Raw genomic sequence first — 9,525 nt, 5'->3', positions numbered from 1 at the left:
ACTTTCATAAATATATTAACAACATTCATTTATTTTTGACAACTTTTGCTATTTTTTTTTACATTGCAGAATTTATATATTTCACCATTACAATTTACATATAAATAAATTAGAGATAGTTTAAATAAATAAAAACTCATTAATTAATATTTCAAAATTATATTTTAATCTAATATTACTAGTAAATTATAATATATACTTAAAAAACTATGAATTATTGTCATAATTTCTTACTTAAATTACAAATTTTATGCATAAACTATGAATTTATTATTCTGCTATAGATATATTTCTAATCTAAAAAACTCTGACTAAAGGACTTTTAGATCATGATGTCATAGATTTTATCTGATTGGTTTCATAGTTTGTAGACTTCAAATGATTATCTTGTGAATATTTTTTTTTAAAACTATGCACAACCAAAATTTCGTAGTTTCAATTGTGTAGCCCAATATGACCCTCTAGTTGGTGCTCAATCACTTAGTCCAATGGCATCCAAACACTATTGTACTTGCTGCAATCTCAAGTTTGGGCATTCAAGCTCCCTAATGTCATAGCCCAAGAGCAGTCTCATCCAGCAGTGTTTGAATACGTTGGCTGTGCGTTCGGTCTTTGACATTCTATTGATCTCAAATTTGGGTATTCGAACACCATTGACTAGTCATTCAAACACCTCAACGAAGGGTGATATTCTATTCCACTATCTGAATATCATTGGTCATGCGTTCGACCACACAATCTAAGACTAGAAGTTCTTCAAAAATAATAAACAACTAATCTAAATAAGTAGGTTCAACCCAGCAAACTCAATATCCCCCGAGTGGTGACTCCATCAAGCTTGGATTGCATCACCATGTATATGAAACTTTCTCAAAAAGTTTGTGATAAACAATTGATAATCTCAAATTATCTAACTTCTTGATTAGAATTATTTTGTTTAAAAATATTCCAACGGGGATTTAATAATAATGATAGCAATTGTAATTTAAACCTGGCAGAATGGACTACTTTGTAATATGTTGAAATTATAAGGGCTAAAATGCAAACCACTAAATAGAAGTAAATACGAATTAAAAGCAGCATTTACAGCATTAAAAAGACCGAAACAATTTAAAACTGAAAAATCGCTTATATATATATTAAGTTTCTATTTATGAACCTAACCTATAAGATAATATCTGAATTTTCAAGGGACTAAATTGAGAATTGTTTTATTTAACTAAAAAAATGTGTTTAGATTTAAATTTTATAAACTAAGGACTGAAATGTAATAAGAATTAGAGTCAGCTTGTAGGGCATAATCGAGCTGAGCTCCATCGAACCTAGCTCTCATTAATTTTGAATTGAAAATAATTTTAAGCCTAAATTTCTAATCAAACTTAAATTAAAAATAATTTCAATTCGAGATAATTTCAAACTAATTATGTGCTCAAGCTGAGCTTAAATCTAAATGAACCGATCAATAAACAATTTTAATTCAAGCCAAATTTCGAGCCTGATTAAACTTGAATTAAATTAAGCTTAGTTCTAGCTTGAATCAAGCTTAAAATAAAGCCTAATTCAACTGTGAAAATTATAAAAATATAAATTAATAGAAACATCTATGTATTTAGCAAAGATATAATAGAATTCAAAATTATACTCTACAAGATTAAAATACATAACAATCCACTTAAGCACATTTAAGAATATAATAGAAGTATAGTGTATAAAATATTACTCATATTATGTATATATTATAATTATTTCGAACCTTATCAAGTCTATTTAATTAAGCCGCCTCATGATCAAGCTTGGCTCAAAATTATTTTCAAGCTAATTTTGAAGATCAAGTTTAGCTCAGCTTAGCTCAATTTCAAGCCGAGCTCAAGTCTGGGTTGATAGTCCTAAGTTGACTTGGAGTCAGCTACAATCTAATTCTTCTCTTAGTCCTAATTGACTTGGAGTCAGGTAGTCTTGGGCCTCTAGTTCTAAGAGATGTAGACTTGGAGTCAGCTAGTCCAGAGTTGACTTGGAGTCAACTAGCTCTTTTCTTCTCTTCTACTAGTCTGGTTCTAACGTGAACCAAACAACACGAGCGAAGTTGCAATCAGGAAGCAGGTAGTGTCCACAGAAGCGATTGATTGAACTCTAATGTAACTAATAAATTAAATTCACAAAAAAGTATAATTGCAAGGAATCAATGGTTCAATTATTTGTTATTATTTTGTTAATAAAACAGAGTCTATAAACTAATTATATCGCTTGGCAAAGAGAGAACCTTTTCTAATATATTGATTAAATAAGCACCACAGCTAAAAAATTCACTAAATATTAATCTCAATCTTCACAGAAATATATAACTATAGTAACCTAATAAGACTCAATGTTCACAGGAATTAAAACAATCAGCTGAAGATTCTTCGTTGCGTAGAAATTAGAGGGTGCATTGGTCTGTGTCTCTTTTGTCCCTTGACTTAGCAAAGACTATTCGACTCGTTATCTGTGCCACAGAAAATAATGTCCCTTCTTTGAATTCCATAAATTATTGGTCGTTTTCGTGTAGATCTAACTCTCTCATTGTAATTTTGTGACTACGCCATTTTCTTGTCTTGTATTACCCATGGCAGAAGTTATATAAGGTAGAAGAAGCCTAACTATCATTTCCCACCAATTAGAGTTATCGATGGAGAAAATACTCAGCCTTATCCTCCTACAACTACTCACACTCCTCTTCCTCTTCCCTTTGGAAACCAATGGAGAAACCGAAGCACAAGCCCTTTTGATATGGAAGTATAGATTGAGCAACTCCAGCTCTCTACGCTCATGGTCACTCACCAACTCCACAACCCCATGCAATTGGTTCGGCGTCAGTTGCGACTCTGTTGGCAGTGTCGTGAAGCTTAATTTATCGTATTCCGGACTCAATGGTACCCTTGCTGAATTAGATTTCTCTTCTCTATCTAACCTCACCCACCTTCATCTCAGTTTGAATGATCTCTATGGACCTATTCCAGAAGAGATTGGGAATTTGACCAACTTGGTGGAGATGGACCTCACGTCTAATGGTTTTACGGGCTCGATTCCTCGAGCAATCGGGAACCTCAAGCTGCTTACTTCACTCCAGATTTCGGGAAATAGGCTAACTGGACCTATTCCATTGGAGATTTGGAGCTTGACCAATTTAGTCGAGATGGTCCTCTCACATAACCTACTCACAGGCTCGATTCCTCGAGCAATCGGGAACCTCAAGCTGCTTACTTCACTCCAGATTTCGGGAAATAGGCTAACTGGACCTATTCCATTGGAGATTTGGAGCTTGACCAATTTAGTCGAGATGGTCCTCTCACATAACCTACTCACAGGCTCGATTCCTCGAGCAATCGGGAATCTAAAGCTCCTTACTGTCCTGTATCTCTCCGGCAACAAGCTAATTGGACTTATTCCACCAGAGATTTGGAACTTGACTAGCTTGGTCAAAATGGACCTCTCAGAAAACCAGCTCATAGGTTCGATTGCTCATAGACTCGGCTATCTCAAGAAACTTACGACCCTGTCTTTATCCTTCAACAACTTGACGGGTAGAATTCCTACAGAGATAGGAAACATGACAGCATTGCAGTACTTGTTCTTTGAGGAAAACCAGCTAGAAGGGGAGCTACCAACCACCATCTCTCAATTGCCAAACCTCCGGGTCATACATCTATACTCCAATCAAATCAGCGGTAGGATCACAGCAGACCTTGGCCACTATAGCCTCTTGTTAGGAATTGATTTCTCATATAATTACTTTTCAGGCCCACTCCCAGCTAGCTTGGGGAACTGCACCAGCCTACAAGTAGTTAACTTCTCCAAGAATCACATGAGGGGAGACATAACGAAAGCTTTCAGTGTTCACCCAAATCTTATTTTATTAGATCTCAGCGGTAATCTTTTCACCGGTGAAATTCCGTCAACATTTGGAAACATGACCAGCTTGTCCTTCCTACTCCTCGGTAACAACCGCCTGACCGGAAGGATCCCACAAGAACTAGGAGGATTGGTTTCGTTAGCTTTCTTAAACTTAAGCGGCAACAGCATTACAGGATCCATCCCTTCTTTCATCGGCAACCTTTCTCAGCTTGCTTCGCTCGACTTGTCTGACCTCAAACTCACCGGTCAAATATCAGACATGTTCCCTACTCACACCACTGGTCTTTCTTCCAATTTCACTTTCTTGCCCTATATCACGTCTCTATCTCTTATGAACAATCTTCTAGTTGGCACCATACCCTCATTCTTCTGTACTATGAATTCTTTGGAAGTTCTCGACTTATCAAATAATTGGTTGTCAGGAGAGCTTCCTCAATGCTGGTGGGACCTGAATTTTCTCATATTCATGAATTTGGAGAACAATAATCTTTCTGGAAGGATCCCGAGTTCGAGCGCTACTAGTCTGAATTTTCAATCGTTGCACTTGGGTAACAATAGTTTTACAGGAGAATTTCCTTCAGTACTAAAAGTCTTTAATCAATTAATTGTCCTAGACTTGGGGGAGAACATGTTTTATGGCAATATCCCAACATGGATAGGTGATAGCTTTCCATCACTCAAGATCCTTCGCCTACGATCCAATATGTTCAATGGTAACATTCCTCCACAGATATCTCATCTTAGTTCTTTACAACTATTGGACCTTTCCAGCAATAATCTTACAGGAAGCATACCACATAGCTTCAAGCAACTTGCTTCCATGGCCATAAGACAACAGAAGATGAGAATAGATATCGATTTGGGTGTTCAGTATACGGAGAGTATTCAACTAACATGGAAAGGGGTAGAATATTCATTCAAAAACACACTTGCACTTATGACGGGCATCGACCTATCTTCTAATTTTCTCTCCGGTGAGATTCCTGCTGAGTTAACAAATCTTTCAGGCTTGCTATTCCTAAACTTATCGAAGAACTATCTAACTGGTGAAATCCCAATGATGATTAGTGCATTGAAGTGGTTGGAATCTCTTGATTTGTCGAATAACCATCTCTCAGGTACAATTCCTCCTACTATTTCTGAGATAACAACTCTTGAAATCTTGAATCTTTCTAGCAACAATTTATGGGGAAGAATACCGCTAGGAAGTCAGTTGCAAACATTTAGCAACCTAAGTTACATACATAATGATGGACTTTGTGGCCCTCCATTAACCAAGAATTGTTCAATCGATGCAACTTCTACTCAACCATCAAATAAAGGCAATGGAGATGACATGATATGGATGTATATTTGCGCTGTATTTGGATTTATTTTTGGGTTTTGGTTATTTTTTGGAGTTCTATTTTTCAAAAAATCATGGAGATTTGCATATATTTCCTTCATCGATAATATGCAAGTCCAGATCTCCAAAAAATTGAAGATCATGTAATAAGTACATGTTTGTGTTTCTCCAATAAATGCAAGGACTAATGTTATTCCTCGACACTCGTTACAGTTCTATTCTACATAGTATTTTCATGCCTCTCCTAGAAAAGAGGAAAAATGTTTACCATTGCAAAGCTTGTGATTAAATAATACACAATTCAATTCTTTCCATTGCAATGTTGGCCATTTGCAAGGTTAGCCTTATATGTGAAATGGCTATGTCACATATCCGACAATCCCAAAATTAACTTTTAAATAGATATGTAATATTTTTATATTGAAGAAACTATTCATCAATGGCAATGATGTTCCATTTAGTGAATAATTGTAATCACTAAACCATTTAGTTACTTACATAATAGATATTAGCTAAAATACAGTAATAAGATGCCAACATACATCTTGTGTAATCTTACATTTTTCAATTGCAACATTCAGCCAAACTCTAATCTATTTACTAAAATCAATCACCTCAAATATTTTTATGTAGACAGCCATAAGCATGTGCATGTATCATAAGATATCAATTAAATATGCTAGCAAATTTGGAAACACACAGTGATTAAACTCAAATCTTGCCGGTAGCTATCATTCACAGCAAGTACTACAACTACTAGTCACAGCAATCAATAAGAAAATGAATGATTATTCCTGATTTGCTTGCTTTTCCATCCATCCAACAAAAAAAAAATATCAATCATACCAAGCAAATCCAAGATACCCCTTAGCATAATATTTGGATGTTCAATTATATCAGAAGTTAACCAAAACTATCAAAGAAGACATGCAGGGACATGAAACTATTAGTTTTCAAATATTGTTGAAATATTAATTAAGCTATCTCATTTGACTAGTCAATTAGATTAATGGGTTAGTGTAGAATAATTTAATATTGGTCCTTTAGTTTTGAGATGACTCTCAGTCTTTTCTAAGTCTTAGAATTATGGCAAACTTTTGCGTTCGCTAGATGTCGGAAAATGAAGAGTCATGTAGTATAATTAAGAGTCATTTAGTATAACTAGGAGTCATATAAATCAATATATATATATATATATATCTGGTCTAATATTATGGAATGGGAGCAAGTAAAGTAAAAGAAGTTTTAGGTTTTTATCCACTTCATCTTGTGCTAAGTATTAGAGCTAGATTTCATTGAAGTACCATGAAGGTTTTCTATGGATCCCAAGATCTATAGGATATCGTGAAGAATGACTATTTTGAACCAGAGAACATGACGATACTCACACCACAATTATCCAATGAGTTAAAGGAAACCTGCTAAAAGGCCAAGAATGCATTGTTCTTTATTTATGAAACGGTGGACGAGGCAATCTCTAAACGAATCTTGACCGTGTCAACAATGAAAAAAGTATGGGATACACTCAAAGTGTCCTACAAAAGAGATGAGAAAGGGAAGACGGTCTTGATTTGTTACTAGCTCCTTCTTCTTCTAGATAAAGGTGCGTGTACAAACCTTGTTGATCCCATAATAAAGACTATAAATTCGACAATGGAAGAAATCATCCAGGAGATATCCACTTTAGTAGAATCCCAATATGGTTGATAGAAAAGTATATGAAATCTCAATTCATGAAAAAACTCCAAATCGGATTTTTATAATAATAATATAAAATAATGACAAGAGAATTAAGCAAAGATAAATACTAAGATTTTTACCTTGAAAATCTTCAAATTGGATAAAAAAAACTACGTATTCAAACTCGGATTAAACCAATCGCTAATAAACTATAACAATTTACAAGATTGACTTACATACTCTTGTTGATACCTGCTATTCCATCTGAATCATTTGAACCCACGCGATTCATCGTCTCTCATGAAATGCTTTCAATATCAGTGACCTTTAAGACTGATCTTCTGTCTTGGTGACCCTTAAGACACAAATTTCGTATGTTGAAGATGATGAAAACCTCCGCCACTTGAAATCAATATTAACTCAATAAAAGTCTCTTAAAAGTAATGACCGACAATCCTTAGGGTTTGGGTAACAACTCGGTCTCACCATGTGCCTCTCAAGAGTGTTTCCTTTCTATGAGTCTTGGGTGATGATTATGAGTATAACAGCATACCATCAATATTAAAGAAGACCAAAAATAATGAAAACTGAAAGGGCGGCCCATAGGCCACAACAAATCCATCAAATACAATAGTAAGGTAGGGACTCTTATAAGAGGACATGCTAAAAGTAGGATACAACAAGGGAACAATATAAAACCCCATTACAAATAGTACAAAATGGAGCGTGAAAGGAAAGGAAGCCTAACATCCTACTAAGTGAATTGCTACTAAGCTCCCGTTAAGATATCAATCAATTTGCATTATATATCAATTCTAAATGAGCCTAATGGTTGGCAAGTGATATTATCACTAGTTAAGTATTATGGATAACAATATACCCTGCATAAGGAATGTATATTTAGCTATACAAATCATCATTTTGAAAGTAAAATGGAACATGCATGTCATATATTTGGTTAGCACAGTCTGACTTGCTGATCTAATTTCCCAATGCTAAAGATAATTAGCAAGAAATTATCCGATTTAAATGTGTAGCTCCATATTAAGGACTTACCAACAACAAACTTTTTTTTATTTGAATCAATTTATGAATTTAATAATGTAGAACCTAGATGTTGCTAATATTAATCACATTTAGTTATCCATAGTCTCTAGTTTTCCTATATGCAACTCGAATGGATAGAATTTTGAGAAAGCTTGCTGGATTATATTGTGAAACCTGGGTTTTGATACCATGCTATAACATCCACCACCAAATACACATGCTCTTCATTATTACGAACCAGATCTTGAATAATCTAAAAGTAAGAAAATTGTGAAAATTTATATGGAGGTAGCCTCAGAATTTAGGGTTCTAATATATTTAGTTTCATGAGAATCTGACGTTTGGATGAAAAGATATTAATAAAATAACGGAGCAAGGCCAAAAAGGGTAGAATGGTAATTAACCGATATTGCGGCAGTCGTTAAAGGATGGTAGATCACCAAGGATTGTGGTGGACAGCTAGTAGGCTTTAGTCAAGGCTTGGATCAAGTCCTTGATGGCAATTTAGATCTTCTTCTAGTTCTCCTTCGACTCGGCCAAAAATTCCTTAAAAAATGCTTTTGCCCACACTGGTGGTTCATCGTCGATAGTTGCTGGTGGTGGAGCGGGTGCCAAAGAAACTCCCACAGGAATAAAGATTAGTTTTTGGTCCTCCATGGTCGCTCCTTCCTTGTTGATCTTGGATCGCATGATAACCATTGTTTGGAAATGTTAGCTCTGATACTAATTGTTACGAACCAGATCTGAAATAATATGGAAGTAAGAAAATTATGAAAATTTATATGGATTTAGTTACATGAGAATCTGATGTTTGGATGAAAAGATATTAATAAAATAGTAGAGTAAGGCCAAAAAGGGTAGGACGGTAATTAACTGACATTGCGATAGTCGTCGGAGGGTGGTAGACAGCTAAGGGTGGTGGTGGACAGCCATAAGGTAGAGTGGCTGCTGTGGCGGAAGATGGCTAGGGTTTGGAAGATCGTAATACTTCTACGACTATGATATACTCCTACAAAGATAAAAGCAATCTAACGACTACGGTAAGAAATAAGGACAAAAATATTAAATTGGTTAAACTCATATTCATTCAATGATAATTATCAATACATGTCCACACGTATTTATAGGAGTAAAAATCCCTAGCGGATCGGATCCACACGCGGATTATTTGATTTTTTAAAATTTAAAACAATAAAATAAATCTAACTAACTAACTTGACTCGACTCAATTTGACTAGACTTAACCCTTGTGGTTGAATTGTAACACTCTTGTGAGTGAAACCCACATGATTTTTCGTAGCTTGTTTGCCCTCTGTTTGCAGGTTTTCGGATTGGAATAAGGAAAGGAATCAATGCTCCGGACTGAATAGAGCTTAGTGACCTATTAGTCAAAGTTTCAACATAATAAATAAAAGAAAAGCCCATTAAAATAGATAAAAGAAGCTCAAAACACCAAAGGCCACAACAACTCCCAAATACACCTCCATAAATAGATTTCAATTCCCACGGAGAGGCTACAAGCCATCTAGCTTAATTTACAAGAATAAATAAATAAGAGAAAT

The 9,525-nt window shown here is 35.0% G+C and overlaps 1 protein-coding gene across 1 annotated transcript; it reads left to right on the top strand.

Moving 5' to 3' along the window:
- The first annotated feature begins 2,665 nt into the window (after positions 1–2,665).
- On the top strand, positions 2,666–5,439 carry LOC140774610 (uncharacterized). The gene is made up of 2 exons (XM_073117680.1): positions 2,666–3,704; positions 3,777–5,439. Exons 1-2 carry the CDS (start codon positions 2,666–2,668, stop codon positions 5,381–5,383), a joined length of 2,646 nt encoding a protein of 881 aa, XP_072973781.1. The 3' UTR covers positions 5,384–5,439.
- The last annotated feature ends 4,086 nt before the right edge of the window (positions 5,440–9,525 follow it).

The sequence above is a fragment of the Typha angustifolia genome, chromosome 2, assembly GCF_048772165.1.
Source record: "Typha angustifolia cultivar Huaian chromosome 2, ASM4877216v1, whole genome shotgun sequence".
In the NCBI taxonomy this organism is placed as follows: Eukaryota; Viridiplantae; Streptophyta; class Magnoliopsida; order Poales; family Typhaceae; genus Typha; species Typha angustifolia.
This window is presented reverse-complemented; position numbering and strand designations above follow the sequence as displayed.

Bases quoted from the DNA above. Each gene is read 5' to 3' on its own strand.
- LOC140774610 (XM_073117680.1), top strand. From the start codon at position 2,666: ATGGAGAAAATACTCAGCCTTATCCTCCTACAACTACTCACACTCCTC. The intron at 3,705-3,776 runs GTAGGATCACAG...ATTACTTTTCAG, and splicing joins ATACTCCAATCAAATCAGCG to GCCCACTCCCAGCTAGCTTG.